Raw genomic sequence first — 16,742 nt, 5'->3', positions numbered from 1 at the left:
GACCAAAGAGTCATGCACAAGAGCTTGCAGAACTAAGTGATTTGGCATCACTTAGAGAGAATGATATGACTTGAGTCCAATTTCTACAGTCCCACGATTCAAGAATTAGAGGAGGTGACTTGGTTATAAATATGAGGAAAGCAATTGTACACTCAAGGAGAAATCACCAAACAGATATGCACAAAAGCCCAGATGATGTCAGCTAGGTGTCATTTTTCTCATAATATCGGGTTCTGCTTCTTTTTACTCTAGAGTTCTAACAACATTCTTTCTCAGAAGCCTAGTATTTCGCATGGACATATTATAAATATGGGCCCACATTAGAGAGTAGATTTTTTTACAAAAGGAAGCATTTTATGAGCTTAGTGTCTCTCTTATAATCTCACTAGGGGATGCCCAAAGCTAGATCTGAAAGTGACATTCTCGAGGAAATATTCCCTGTGTTTCCTTTGTGTGCTTGTAGCTATTCCTGTTCAGGTGATTTTTAGGAGCCTTTAGGGTTTGCCTCTGTGTTCACCACAACATGACTTTTTCAGAAACCTAACAGGACCTTTTCTTCATTATTCTTTTGTCCCATGTCCTCAGTGCTCAGTATTTAATTCAAAAGGAAGTTCCCACTCAAGGTTGCTTATTAAACCATCCATTACCAGTTGTCCCTGCTGTTGAATGAGATTCTTCTCTTGATGTTTGGTGATATCCCCCGTGCCATCCATTCCCAAACCACTGTTCTCTCTGGGTGGCTGTTTCTTCTGTTGTACTACTAGAAGTTTCCCAGGCTGTGAGAAGAATGTCAATTGTGAGCCGTTGTGGTCCCATTTCCTCATCAATAGCTCTTATACTTTAAGGGCACAGACTCACGAGGAGAGACAGTAGAAAAGGAAGACAACGAGGAGATACACCACTAATATTCAGAAAGGAATATTAGAAATGAAATGGCCCCATCCTTTAATTCTTCAGCTGAGAAAACTAGGAACCAAAGAAATTTTAATTGGTTCAAAATCATGTGGCTGGATTGGTGAAAAGTTAAGACCAGGCCATATAGACTGTGAATTTCCAGTACTATTCTTATCTTACTGTGGTGAGTGGCCTCACATATCCTGCCTAAGAGAACTGTTCAAAGAATAAACTCTTTGCTGACTTTGGAGGAAGAGTATAACAACTTGTGACATAAGTATAGTTGGACAACTCACATAGGTCACGTTACCTATAGCACACTCAACAAAAATGTACCAGCAATGGCTTTACCCATTGTGAAAGCTGTTACAATGTCTAGGGTGTTACAACACTGACCTATAACATGGTTACAACCCTATGGCAATGTCCCCAAACCACTACCTTCTGACATTATGCTCATTAATTCCAGGTCTCTTAGGATGTGTTCTGCTTCAGTACAAAATGTTTAGAATAATTTCTAAGATACACTATTAGAGCCCAAAGGGGACTATAGACTTCCTCCCTCTTCCTTTTCCTATTAGAACACTTCTTTGTTAACCCAGCTCACAATCATTATGTTTATATCAAATATATTGGGCTAAGAAATCACATGTGGGCCTGCCTGTTGGATATGTTCAGTACAATGTGCAGGACTTATTGAACAGTGTCCTAAATTTTTCTTTGGTTGTCTGGGATCCCTCAGATGAGTGATTCCCAAAAGCTCCTTTAGCTTCTAAGTCACTGTTTAGTACCTGTCCCCTACAGGGGTATTCAAGGTTGTGAGAGTGATAGTTGAACCACAGTTTCAAAAATGCTACAAACTGTTATCTAAAAAAAAAAGCTTACTTTATTCCAAATAAGGTAGGCATCTCTCAGAGCTACAAATCTGAAAGAAGAGAACATACTTTTTTACTTTTTCTCTTTTTGTTTTCATCCTATTTTGATAGTCAAGCGGTGAGCCTGGAGATTATTTTAGAAAACCTGAGGTGTTTGTACATAAGGAGAATGACAGTGAGAGTATCAAAGCATCCCTCAAGTTCCCATGGGTTTGGAAACAGAAAAAGAGCAGTTGTAGAATTCAAATGCAGACCATGTATATTACTGACTTTTCTCCAAGAGTTCAAGGGATGCCATTTTATAACAGAGGAAGAGAACATGAAACAGAAAGTGGGTTTATCATACATCCTCACAGAAAGAAGTATTCCAAAGATCCTTCTGTTTGTCAAACTTTCCTTCCATATCCTCCACTAAGCACTCAAAGAACGCACTCTTCACCATACATTTCCATAAACCCACACAAATCACACATATGGGACCTCTGGGTATCTTTAACACAGAATTCTATCTCAGATATAGAATTTATCTCAGATAAACGTTTTGGCCTTTCGTGCAACCTGACAAGTTAGCATTTTTCTTCCAGTTTCTAAAAATTGTGTGCAGATTTGGCACCTTTTCAGCCTCTGCAGAGATTAGGACTGTTCATAGACACAGAGTGTGGCCAGTGTCTAAAAATTGTCTTCCCTAGCCCCCGGAATGTCTTTACTCACTCCCGTAACCAAGAGCTGCCGACCGCCATCCTTACTTGTGCTTGTTGAATGTGGGGCCTCTTCTTCATCCTGATGCTCATGGTGAATGAGAGGAGGCTGTGGTTCCTGGGTCCGGTTTTCTCCATGAACACTGGGGCCATTTCTGTCTACATCTGTTATGGTGAGGTTATACATGCTGTGATTTTTTTTTTATCAATCAACTTTTATTGGTTTTCTTCTTCCATTTATGTACATGCTATCTAAAGGTGTTATGTCTGAACACTACTTCGGAGCAACCACTCTCAAAAATTTGAATGATTTCACTAATATGTCCCAAGAAAAAAATGAATGGGCATGAAATTTCTTCACGATTACTTGGTATTCCACTATAAACACTTTGTCAGAGATGGTGCCATAAACCATTCAAATGTATTCATTTTATAATAAGGCCCCCCCAAAATACTTTGTGCCCAGATGATATGACTGATATCTGACTCCTAAATGGAATTGAGCATCCTTATGAAAGTTCACTGAGAATTTATGATGCGACATTAACTAAATTTTCCACTGTGTCCTAAGGGTTGACAATTGCAGCATCATAGACTTTGAAGGAAAAATATCTTTCGTCAATTACATATAACCCATTACCAGTTATTCTTGTGGTTGTCTCAAGTGGTGCTTCTGGGTTTGAATGGCTTGGCCTCCATTGGTTCCAGTCCTGGTTCTGTTCTGTGTGGTCAGAAACCCATGGAGTGGTTGAAACTGTGATAATGATGATTGAAGCAATTAGGAAAATGTTATTTCTTGAGCCTTCACAAATTGTACTGCACATTTACTCCTTCTGTAGTCTATACAATGAGGCATCTATACCAGGTTGTATAGATTTTGCATGGAAATGGAGAGAAAGCGGAGAGAGCCTTCAGCTTGATCCACCATATTGTGAAGCATCTCAATGTCCTGTCATAGAATACGTTGGGGTTCAGAACATGAGATCTTCTTGGAGAAAGCAGCCAAAGAAACTGTGGTAGCAGGAAGAACAGCTTGGAATACACCAGCCTTCCACCGAGGATCACCAGAGATGACAGAGCTTTGCCCATCCATGCAGATTTGTAGGTGGCCCTCTGCACTTGAAAGGCCAAAGAATTGGTATCGCTGGCATGTTTGCTACCTCAGACGGAAGAGGCAGGTGTCTGAAAATTATACCACAATGATCACTGTTTTGTTAGTTAATTTTACTGGAGAAACAAATACCCTGAGCATCCAGAACTTTCCTGTAGATGGTTCTGAGAAAGAACATCTACCTAGAATAGCAATATGGTTTAGCCACATAACTCTGAATGTTTCTCAGACACGCATGGTAATTCTCATCAAATACAAATATCATGAGCAAGCCATTCATAGCCAATGAAAGAAAAACAAGATGCATTACAGTCAATAGAAAAAGTCCAGAAGTAACCCATCACCATCAGAAAAGTGCGTTGAAAAAAAAAAGAGGTATATATCCATATAACAGTTCCCTGATATTGTCATACAAAAATATTTGGGTTAGAATAGCATAAACATCCAACAGAAGGATCATGACAAAATTAGAATGTCTTTTATGAAAAGGATATTTGCAAATCCATCTTCTTTCAAAGCTTATTTTTGATACCCAAATAATGCAAAACTATTTCACAAGTTAAGGGAATAATGTCTAGAATCATGAAACACATTCTCAATAGGCATGAAAAATGGTAGCTATCCTTCCCCTCCAAAAGGAAAAGGGTATCCTGTTGAATCACAGGCATAGACACTCAACAAAAAAGTGAATGGAAATTGAAAAATATGCTCTAGAGATGAAGAAATAGTGAAGGAAGTTTTCCCTGGAGCCTGATCATACAGTTTATTTGCAGGTTGATCTTTTGGGGTCACCATCCAAGGGATTTTGGTTTCTCAAGTATCAAAATCATACTTTTTACAGATGGACCTACCCAAGACTGGGCCACATCCTGAACCCAGGAGACAGTGTACTCATAAAGCTCCAGTGATTTTGGTTACTTGGTTTTCTTTCTGAAGGTATTAAAAAGAGCATAGAGGGGCTGGGGTTGTAGCTCAGTGGTAGAGTGCTTGCTTAGCATGTGTGAGGCCCTGGGTACGATCCTCAGCACCACATAAAGATAAATAAATTATATAAAGGTATTGTATCCATCTACAACTACAAAAAACAGTTTTAAAAAATTAAAAAAGAAAGAGTATAGACTAAGCTCTGCAGAGATGTCCAGGCTAAAGAATATATATTTTAAAGCTGTAAAATAAAGAATGGAGTTCATTTTGAGTATTTGTTGTATGGCTGCCATATGCTCAGGTGCTTTCAAAATCTGGGCTATTCTTTTAGATGCCCTCCTCCCTGGGTGCTATTCATTTGGGGATTAAACTCTCAAGTTTCAACAGGACAGACAGAAATTCAGTGACCTGGGAGAACCCATGTAACACCCCAAGAGCCTTATCTCTAAGGAAAAGCAAAGCTGTTATGGAGTTAATTTCAAGATTCTCATTCTGTCCAGCAAAACCATAGGTCATTACAGGTTCATGTGAGAAACTCAGTCATCTGGCAGAATATTTGACCAAACTTGGTATATTTTAATTTTAAAAGAATATTTTTTTCAACTCAATTGAAAAAAAAAATTTCATGTCATAGTTCTCAAAAAGTTTTATAATGGTCACAAATTTGTATACTATTAAGCAGTTTCACTATTTGCTTTTAATAACTAGCACTGCCTTGTTTAAATGAGCTAATATTTACCCTTCTTTTCAACGTCTTTTACTTACATGTTTGTTAAAATTCTGGGTTTGTTCCTTTGACTTCAACCAGCTTTTGATTAAGACAACTCTTGAGTTCTCACTCCCCTGTTTTAAGCCTTTCTAGGCCCTTCTAAAAGCCTTCAATTCAGGGTCATTGGCAATTTTGAATTAATACTCTCTTAATCACTTTTCAAATGCAAGGGCTTTTTTCATCCGAGTGCTCCCAGCACCCAGCAGAGCAGGTACACAATGAGCATTTGTTGTGTTGTTTTCACATGTCATTCTCTGACAAACCTCGATAACTCAAAGAGAATCTATAGTAGCCAATCTCACCGATAAACAAAAGAGGAAGAACCTAAGGCATTTGGTTCACTTCTCCAAATATGTTTAGGTTGTCATTAAAAAAAAAGAAAAAAAAAGAAAGAAATCGCATCTTATTTTCTCCTCCACAATCATATGGGGATATAACTAAGGGATCATCATAAGTCCACCCATTTTTCACATTGACTGTTTTCCAAGAGAAATACTATCAGGTGTCACTTAGGTTAATTAGTAAAACTTGCAAAAGTGGTTCTACTGGAATTGATCATTTTTACTGGTGCTGGAGACAAAGTCTTTATCATCATCAATGCCTGATCCAGAAAAACTGACGTGTTTGTCTCTTTTATCTTCGTTCTCTTCATTTGGCTCCCAGCCTGTTGAGATGGTATTTGAATCCGTACCTGTTATGGTGACTTGCGTTAGTGGTGGAGCTGGATGCCAAGTAACCCATTCCACAGAGGAAGAAAGTCAGGCATAGCAGGTGGAATGGATTTCCCAAGATTTCAAGAGGAAAGGGAGAGGGTTCTTGCAGACTTGCATCTGGATCTAATCTATAGATCTCAAAGCAATTGCTATGATCCTTACATTAGAACCTTCACTTTAAGGAAGAATAAATATGGACACCGCTCCACTAAAGAAGTAAAAACAGAACACAGCAAACTAAAAACATCGAAAAGATAGTCAAAACTCCCCTGTGCTTTCAGATGCAGTTCTTAATAACTCATTATTCACATTCTTTAAAAGTTTGAGTTCCAAGAAAAGAATGGAAAGGTTTCATATATGCCTATTTGCTTTATCAAGACACCTTCAAGAAAACTTTGAAATCATGTCAATCATTTCTAAAATGGTAGAGTGGTATTCATAATTTTCTAATTTATTTTTTTAAATCTTTAGCATCGGATTATGGTATCTCTCTAAATGCAAATGGAAGTAATGTTGTAATTTCCAACAGTACTTTGGCAGACAGAGAGGGAAAAAAAAGTCAATTAACAGAGAAATAATGTCTGGCATTTTATTAGCCAACCAGAAGAGATGATGAAAGTGGATTCCAGTCTAAATTCTTAGAACTTTTCCTTCTTTTCTTTTGGAATTAATCATAGAAAAGGAGATGGAAACTTTCAGCTTCTCAGTGGTTACTGCAGAAGACCTCTTTTTTATTAAAAAGAGGTTTTCTGCATTCTAAATGAGGCTCAGGATGTCTTATGAAATGACCATTTGCTTTGCATACCATTAGTGTCCACCCCAATAATGCAATTGATGGAGGTTTTCTACATTTTTCTATCTCAGCTAGGTTATTTCATTTTCTCATATAAAAAGTTACAAGCTTTTTATGACTTCAATAATTTTGGAGTAGGCATAAGCATTCTTTCAAAGTTATAATTTTGTTCTATCCTCAAGACAAACCTGTCCCTGTTCATAGCTCCTCTACTATCCTCCTCCGAGGAGTTAGAAATCCCACAGAGTAGAAAAAAAGAAAACTGCATATTAGTTCCATGTAATCAAAGATACTGATCTAAGAACTCATAGTCCTTCCAAAATCATCACAAATATTTGTGTGACCAGAATGGACTTTAGACTTGAACATTATCCCATATGGCAATGAAAATCATTAAAGATGGTCAAGAAAATGCATAAGATATCCATAACTCATTACCAGACATTGTTGTCATAAGCAGATGATTCCTGGACTCTGATGATTGAAACAATGAAAGCCAGTCCTGGGCCTCTTGCTTCTTGGTTGCTGTTTCTGGAGCCATAGCACTAGTGCTCATCAAAACTGTGGTAACCATGACTGAACAGATTGTTGAAAAGTGAATTGTGAGTTCCAAAGAAATAGCATTGTGTATGCTTTCACTAATTTTTTCCCCCTAGTCAAGAGAATCATCTATACTCAATAGATGGAAAGGTGGAAAGAAAGGGGAAAAGGCCAAGAAATTCCATTTCTTTCAGAGGCCCAGACTAGAATTCATAGAATGTCAGAAATGGAAGGACCTTGAATATAATCTGGCTCAAGCTCTTCATCTTAAAGATGAAAAAATAAAAGTGCTGGAAAAATTTGCCAACTTGTGTGAAGTCAGAAAGCTAATTAGCAACAGAGACACCTCAGAGGATGAGAGCTCTGAATTCTAAAAGTTTACAATGTGAAATGGGGAGGGAAATTTTGTCTCCTCTGCCATGATGCCAAACTAGGACCAGTGGTAAGAATTTCGGGGAGATGGGTGTTCTTCCAACACCCATGCTACAGCTTCCTTTAGATTTAATGGAATAATCTGAACTATCCAACATTGAACTTCTTCAAGGAGAGCTTTGTTTCCCATGATAAGGAAGATCACTTGGCAGGAAAGTTGTGTAAGTAATTAAATGATTAGAAATGCTGATTGAACCAGACTATTTAAGATCCTCTCCAAATCTGAGTGTTTATGATTCTACACCCCAGGTCTTTAGAGTCCTAGCCCCTTAATCTTCCATACACTCTATCTTGGCTAACCAATATCATTCTCCAAGAATTTAGGGTATGATATTTCTGCCAGATATAATCCCAGGAATCCAAAACACAGGAAAAGAGAACATGTAAAGTAGGAGACTAAAGAAGATGTCTTTCCACTTTCTCCATGGAGACTCCAAATCCCCTGGGAACCTTGCCCAGAGTCATTTATTTTATATCAACACTATTATTTTACAAAGCAGAACAGTCCATTTTTAATCCCATTTGAGTTGCAAATAGTATAGCAACACAGGAAAAGAGACAAAGTGACCCACTGATAAAACCAGAAGCAAGAATCTTGACTTGAAAATTTCCAAAGACTGACATTTCTGCCACCATGATGTGCAACGGAAGAATATCGGATAAGAGGCGACAAAAAATTGAGAACAAGTTCAAGCAGAGAGGCTGAAACCATCATTAAAATCCCAATTACAAAAGACAAGTGAGATTTCTTTTTTCAGATTTCAAGAAAGCCCAGAAATGATCCCAAAAGAAACACAGCCAAAGAAGACCTTTTCCTTCACACTATTTTTTTTTTGCAATGGTCAACACTGTAAACATTTTAAAATGGCCTTTCAGTGTGATGCAATCTCTCTCCCACCTGACCCCAACATATCCTAATCAGTGCGACATAGAACCATAACATAACATAGCACTGTTGTCATATGTGATTATTTATAGAAGTAAAGAATATTGTTTATTCTGTCTTAAAAGCAAATGTGAAGTATCATCTTTCTATTTTTATTTCTTCCCTTTTGCAGAAAGGATGCCTGCTTATTTTGAAATATGATCATATTCTCCATCAGCAAAAGCTAATAAATGGAGATATGCTTCTAAACCCCCGCCGTTGTTATAGACAAAACCTTTCTCCCTGAAGCTCCCACTTTAAAATACTTTGCAGGAATTTAGAAATCATAGGCAAACCTCCAGGAACCTGTAGGCGACCTAGACTCTGATGTAGAACCACATCATTTTCTACCTTACAGTAAAGGTTTGAAGTATCCAAACAAGTGTCCAGGGCCTGCCCTTTCCAGGTGTAAATCATGGTTCCCTCTTTTACTACTATCTGTGATAACTGGGTCAGCAGGAAATAAAGGTGTGCATCTTCCAATAGACTTTTTTCCTAGAAGATATTTTTCTCAATGAATCGCATAATCAAAGCATCTGAAGGAAAAATAATTTTGATTCTACATACCTGTTGCCATAAAAAGAACAAATTAGGTATTTAGGGGATCTTGTCATATCCCCAGAGCTATTGGCTTCTGTGACAAGGGAAACAGCAGCAGATCCTGCTCTCACTAGCGATGCTGAGGGACCCTCAGTGGGACACTTGGGCGTGATAATGGATATTCTTTTTCTTATCATTAAAAGACCTGGCATTCAAGACTATCGATGAGCAGAAGACATAGCGATTTACCTGTGGCTGCTGTTGTTGTGAGATCCTGAGTCTTAGGCTGTGAATTACCAAACCAGGACCATATCCAATTACTTCTCTTCTGAGCTGATGCACGGCTATTTGAGTGCACAGTGGAGGTAACTGGATCGATTATGAAAACATTGTTGAGTGAGATTCTCTCTGTCAGAGTTTACTCTCCATTCTATGTCAAACATTTGTATCTCTTATAGAATGAAGATTAAAGAAGAGATATTGATGTGTGTTTTTTTATTTTTATTTTTAATATTTCCGGCCTTCTTTCTAACATCTCCCAACATCTTAGAACAACATCAGAAATGCAAATTGTATGGGTATAAATCCAGTGCTTCTCAATCTCCCAATTGAACCTCCTAAAATAATGATTAGAGCAAGAATTAAGCCACAGCTTAATACTGCAATGGAAGGAGATTTGTTTTTTTCTTGACTGGGTGACTGGACCATGCAATATGGAGCATGACATAAAGTTGCTTTCATTCATTCACCTTTGGAGTATCTTTGGAGATGCTTGCATATATCATTTGGATCTATCTAGCAACACACCCAGCTTGTAATAACAACTGGAACTTCAAAGCTCTACCCATACACATCAAACTCAGACCACACTTTATACCTGAGCAAGAATTTCATGAAGGGTGTGTGTTCTAAGTATTGAAATCAGATTAAACTTTCTCAAGTTCCACTCGTCACTTTGGATTCAATTCAGTCCGTGTTTCCAGACAAGAAGCAAAAATGTCAAAGTTAAAGATTTTGAACTCTACTCAAATTAGAAAGAGGACAACAGTAGCATTTTGTAATTTAAAAATCTCTCACTTGACTCTCAACTTGGACTTGAATCCAAAATGTTTCTCAATAAAAACAGAAAGGTAAAAATCATCAGGACAAATACATAAACCAGCTGAGATTATGAAGACATAATTCAAATCATACATTCCTGTGAAAATGTGATACAACTTATGGACTCTTCCTGCATTATTTTGAGTGGTTCCTGAATACCTTCTCATTATAAACTTTGGCGTTGTACATGCCAAATTCCTATAACAGGCACCACATGGTCCATGCTATAAAGGACATATTAGTTCAGAACAGAAAGCAGAGAGATAGGAGCCAATTTCCCTTATTATGTCCCCAGTAAACCTGAGCATCCCTTAGAAAGCCCAGAGACACCCTGTTCTCACCTCAGTAACTTTATGAAAATAGCTTAGTTCCTGCACTTTCACCCCTACAGTACACCAGGAAAAAAATAGCAACAAAGGAGATGAATGTACAAGAGCAAGATAGAAATAGCCATTTATTTTCATCTTCCTGAAAGGAGTCGTATGAGAGGGAAAGATGAAAACAGCTACAGCCTAGCCAGCACTTTCCAATTTGCCCCACCCAAGTAGGCCATGCCAAACCAAAGAAAAAAAAATTACTTGTTTGACACCCAGAAGACACGGAAATTGAGACTTCCAAAGCAGGAGTTGGCTTCCTGAATTAGTTTTGGTTTCTTGATTCCAGAGAGTTCCAATCACCAATAGGAAGGCACTGATTGACACACCTCCAGGAGGGCTCTTCCAAAAATAACAATTATGATAAACAGCCCAGGGGAAGTCCAGAGCCATGTAAATGGTTGGTCTTTTTTTTTTTTAAATTGATGGTTGGTCTTGTTAGCTTTCCCTTTGCCACCCACTAAGGACCCTTAAGAAGGAATGAAGCAGTCAAGCCAAAGACAGGCAGCTTCCATGTCCCCAGCCAGCCCTCCTCTTGACCTCTGCCTCCCTGCATGCATTAGGGAGGATATGCAGACACAGCCTCTGGCGATGGCCCAGCTCAGTCCAACCGTGATAAGGCCAGGGAATCTCCTTCCTGGACTCAGAAAATCTGATTCTACTTAGGAGCTCAGCATTGCTAACTCTTCCCAGTATGCCACAGGCTGCATTCAAGTTTCCACCCGGCTTTTGTTTGTTCTGTTTTCTTGTCTTTGTTTTGATATCCTTCTTTGCATGGATTAATCTCTTGGAGCTGCCGTTGGCCTTAGTGAATCCTAGAACACTTCAATAATTCTCCACTTAGCTCTGGACTCACCCACATGGACAAATTAGTTTTTCTCTTCTGTCCTTAACTATTAAAAGAAACAGCTAAGTGCTCTTTAAGGAGGAAAACATAGTTATTCTCTTAAGTATGTTTTTCTTTTGCTAAATATCTGAACTAGCATGTTGCATCCATCAAGGAAGGACTAACATTGAGCCCCAGTAACCAAAGCAGTGTCTGGTGCAGACTCCAAATCTTGGTTGAATAAATGAAAATCTCACTCAAACTTATTCTTTTCAATATTACTTTCTAGGGTTTTTACCTTTGGATCCCAAGCATTAGAATAGACACTGCACATAGTAGGTTCTCAAAACACATTTGCTGACTAACTAACTTAGAAAAGATGCTAATAAAAATGTGATAATTGCCTTTTCTAAAGCTCAAGGGGGTGGGGGCTCATCTCTTCCCCACAAGATGTATTTTGTCAGGATTTTCTTCTTTGGTGGGAAATAGGACTTTAGAACTGTTCTACTTCCTGCTGACACCCCTAATTATTGTATTTGCCAGTGTCTAACAGAACTGTGCACCTTAACAACAAAGTGATGTTTAAAAGGCCAGCAACCAGCCTGGTGCCGGGCAAGTGCCTGTGATCCCAGCTACTCCAGAAGCTGGAGCAGGAGGATCGCAAGTTCAAGGCCAGCCTCAGCAACTTAACAAGATCCTGTCTCAAAAGAAAAAAAAATTAAAAGAGGTGGGGGTGTAGCTTGGTTGGTGTAGTGTCCGTGGGTTCAATCTCCAGTGCTAAAAAAATATTAAAATAAAGGCAAGGCACCCAGGAAGCAGCAGGCAGCCCATGGCACTATGGTTTCCAGATGTCTGTCCTGAGAAGTGTTGCCCATGGAACCACAAACAAAATGGGGGTGCCATCTTTAGAGAGCCCAGGTCCAGGAACGCATGGGCAGTTTGAATAGATGCACTTTTTGAGATGCTTCAAAGAATCTGCCGGGAATTACCAGAACCCCAAACCTACTTGCATCACTCTCTCAGCAAGTTTCTAACATAAATTTAAAATGCCATTGAGCAAATAACCTTCAATTAAACCAGAGCCATGTGGAAACTTCCCTGGCCTCGGGGTGATAAGGGATAGAAAGGACCTCATCTCGAGTATTGACCAACAAGTATATTTCTGCCACACTGTCTGGAGGCTGGAGTGTCACCCCTCAAGAGCTGAAGCCAGGAAAAGAGAAATCGGCACCATATTAAGAAATCAACCCAGGACCCAGGTGCACTACTTCAATATGAATAATCCCCACAGGAGCAGAGTCCATCTGGAAACCTGTTGAAAACAAACCACAGGGGGACAGAGGAAGATGACAAAGGAGAGGGAGGACATGCAATAGAACTGCAGCCAGTGGCATGAGACCAGAGCCACCAAATGCAGCATTTGCATCTGTCCTCTCTTACAGTTTTAAGTAATGAACGAACCACACACCAGCTAAGCATTAAGGACCTTCCCCGTAGGCTGGCATCTAAACTCTGAAGCTGATATAATTTGATCATAAAACTCTTCCTTAGACCCAAAGGAAAGGAATTGTTTAGTAAATCACGATTGATGATTATGAATTAATGAATGACTGTAAATCCAATTACAATATATAAAAATATACATTTAGGTAGAAAAAGGAGCCTATGGAATGGTATTCGTATTCTGCCCTCCCACCTTTATGGAAACAATTGTATCTACAGTGAGTAAGAAGAATAAAGAAGCAAAATCGAAAATTGTTTCTGTATCAGGTTTGAACCCTAACTATATCCCCAGGGATCAGAGCATCAGGATGGGTGGTGGGGGGGGGTGTCTTCTAAAACACTTCCCGGGGCACTTCTTACTCCAAGGTAAGAAACACATAGTTGTAGACAGACAGACAATTGCAAGCTGTGGTGGTCAAGGCATATAGAGCACGGATCAGCACGGCCACCCACCGCCCCAATGACATCACCACTGCCTCCATGCCTGAGACAAAAGAAAATCAAAACTCAAGGGAATGTGGCTCAGGAGATCCCAGGCATGTGGCCAACGAATTGCTACTGGGAAGCAGAAGAGCTCCTTCTCCTTACTGGTGGTAGGGTTGTTCTCGGAGACCCCAGCATCCTCTTGGTCTGTGGACGGCTGTGAAGTGGGCAGGTGGGTGTGGAAGATGGTGTAACCCCCTGAAGTGCTCCTTTCGCTGGAGGAGCCACTGCTCATGTCCTTGTCCATAGGTTGGATCGGGTTGATGTCTTCCTCGTGAGTCTTGTATTCGCCTTTCTTGCTGTAGGGGGTCCCGTCGCGGTTGACAATGGCTTGGGAGAGAGAAGGGCACTTTGTGAACTTCACAGCTGATATTTTTTGAGTCTTCAAGAAAGACTGAATTGTCATATAGCACAGTGGCTTTGAAACTCTTCTTTAGTAGGAAGGATACCTTTCTATCTAGTGAGGAGACATGGGGGGTGGCACCCAGAAAGTACATTCTTCTCTGCTCTCCCTGCCCCCCATCCCACACAGCCTGGAAATGAGCAGGAGAAAGAAGAGGTTCTCGGGAACCCTCATATTTGAATCCCAGCTTCATGTAGCTCTGAATGAGGCACAATTGTGAGCTTAAGTCCTCATTTCGAAAGCAAGCGCCATGTCACCTTCTGGATAGAATTATCATGAGCCTTATGACATTGTGAGTAAAGCATTCAGCACAGTATTCAAAATAAATGAATGCTCTATAAATGATAATTCCCTACCTGGTTCCTGACTCTGCCTTCTGAAGGATGTGTAAAGTGTGTTGTTATTAACTCCATCTATTTCCAGAAAAGATTTGAAATAGCAGACCTCCACAAGGAAGGCATGGTTGCAAACCCATGAAGGAACAGATTTTCTTTCTAAAGGGCAAATTTTGTCAGTTGAAGCAAACCTCCACTCTAAGCTAGGAAATCAGTGTGTCTAAATATTGACAGAGGCTCTGCCATCCTCTGTGAAATTTGACCTTGATGTTAACAAACACGGATGTACATAAAGATCTAAATCTTTGGTTTAAACAAGTAAATGGCTAGAATGGACTAGAGGGGGGAAAAGTTCAGATGAATTTATTCATTGTTCTTGCTTAAAATATTTGCTGCCTTCAAGTCTGGGCCACTCACTACACGCATGTGCATTTAGCAGAAATTATTTTCTGCTGAATTGCATCAGTGCGACTGAAGTTTCCTTTTGTCCACTATCTAGCTTGCTCAAGTGGAACTATTAAAAAAAAAACACACAAATGAAAAAAAAAAATTCCCAAATCTCAGTCTCCTTGATAATCTCTGTAGATGATCTGAGGAAATATGGAGACCATCTAAGGCCATTTTTTGTTACTGTAACAAGATACTTCAGAACAGGTAATTTGTAAAGAATAGAAGATTATTTCGCTCACAGTTCTAGAGGCTAGGAAGTCCATGTTCATATTCATGAACATGGGTCACAGTATCTTTTGAGGGGCTTCTTCTTGTATCCTAATATGGCAGAGAGTATTACCCAGTAATGATTCAGAGCAAGTGTGCTAGCTTAGGTCTCTCTTCCTGTTCTTATAAAACTATTGAGGCCTCACCTTCATGGGGGCCTCCTTCTCTTGACCCCCTCCATCTAATCCTAATTATTTCTCAAATACCCTATCTCCAAAAACCATTAACATACAAATTTGGGGGTTGTTTCCCCCATGTGAACTTTTGAGGGGACATATTCAAATATACCACTGATCAAACGTGTACAAATCTGGGCTTCGAAAGGGATCTGTGGGAATCAAGGCATTTATTGAGCATTTAACATGGACCAGGCACACAATAAATGTATTTCTTAAGTTTTATGACAATTCTTACATGTCATTTGATTATTCATAAGAGAAAATTGAGACTCAGAAAAAGTAAGGCATTCCTCTATTGTCAGGCAGGTGTTAAGGAAGTAAGATGTCAAACTGGCCCAACTGATCTAATACATCTCACATTGTACTATTGCTGTGTGAGGTCACCCTTCCTGCAGCAAGGCACAGGCCAAGGACAGATTCTTTACATAACAGGGGAGACTGAATTTGTATGGTCCAGGAAGATGCCCATCACCCACCACTACTACCACCAAGCCCAAGCACCGTGACTCTGAGCAAGCAGAAAGCAGATTTCCTCAACACTGTGCTACTTACCAAAGAAATGAATCCCAGGTACAGTATGATCAGGGTTAATAGGCTGAGATATTAAAAAGTTCTGGTTAAGATTTTTTTTGCTTTTAAAAGTCCCATATACATACTTCTGCAGATAATCAAGATGATTGGGAGTGGGCATGGTATAAATAATGCCATAACACATATCAGGAAGTTTTAACCCTTTATACTTATCTTTCAAAACTTAAGCGATAGCAAACATAAAATTTCCATTTGAAGACCGAATGCTCCTGTCCCTGACACTTCTTAATCCTTCTTTATAAGAGAAGGATTCGGGTGTCAGCAGCAGGAACTTTAAAATATTATTTAATGTTACTTATGTTTAAATTTATTTTTAAGGTTATCTTCTATTTATGACAAGTGGTGTGGGTTTTCCATTTGCTATCTAGCTTTTATTCTTTTTCAATAAGTAAATTTATTTTTAAATAAATAAATACAAATATATTTTAAGTAGAAGAGAATAGGTGAAATAAATAAAAAAAATACCAGATAAAGTGAGAGTGCTGTGTAGTATTTAGAGATATGCGTCCAGAATGTAAAGTGGTTTCCAAATGACTGAAGATTGAGGAACACTGCTTCAGGATAAACCAAAAGGGGAAGGAACCCTGAATCAGAGCCAACCTTCCCCAGCCCTAGGGAAATGACTAATATTTTATTCCAATATAAACCATAGAGAACACACTGGATGCCCTTCCCAAGAAAGAGAAAACTCAAGATGAGAAGAGAGAGACTTACTTATGGTAACTATGCCATCAAAGGAATTGGGCAGGTCTGTGACTGATGTACTATCTTCTTCGTCGAGTGGAGCTGGGAGGTGGGGGGAAAAAAAAGCATGAAAATTCTAAAAAGTCACTAGCAAAATTGACTCCATTTCTATAAGTTAGTAAGGATGGGATTTTTATTAAATTTATCCCAAGTGATTTTCTTTTCATGAAACTTGGTATTTTGCTAGAAAGTTCTCTGCCCTTTGTGGTGCACTTTCCATTTTTGTTTAATTTCATAAGGTCCTGGATACTTATTACCTCTCTCCAACAATT

The 16,742-nt window shown here is 39.1% G+C and overlaps 1 protein-coding gene across 1 annotated transcript in view; it reads right to left on the bottom strand.

The window, feature by feature from the left end:
• Positions 1–16,742, bottom strand: part of LOC143386117 (CD44 antigen-like) — a 61,416-nt gene that overhangs the window by 22,097 nt on the left and 22,577 nt on the right. The window contains 7 exon segments of the mRNA XM_076841429.2: positions 648–776; positions 2,516–2,632; positions 3,108–3,221; positions 5,837–5,962; positions 7,216–7,338; positions 13,607–13,831; positions 16,441–16,512. Of these exon segments, the coding sequence (XP_076697544.2) occupies positions 648–776; positions 2,516–2,632; positions 3,108–3,221; positions 5,837–5,962; positions 7,216–7,338; positions 13,607–13,831; positions 16,441–16,512 (906 nt within the window).

Source organism: Callospermophilus lateralis, unplaced genomic scaffold (assembly GCF_048772815.1).
Source record: "Callospermophilus lateralis isolate mCalLat2 unplaced genomic scaffold, mCalLat2.hap1 Scaffold_113, whole genome shotgun sequence".
In the NCBI taxonomy this organism is placed as follows: Eukaryota; Metazoa; Chordata; class Mammalia; order Rodentia; family Sciuridae; genus Callospermophilus; species Callospermophilus lateralis.
The sequence above is the reverse complement of the archived record's forward strand: the minus strand, read 5'-3'. Positions and strand labels throughout refer to the sequence as shown.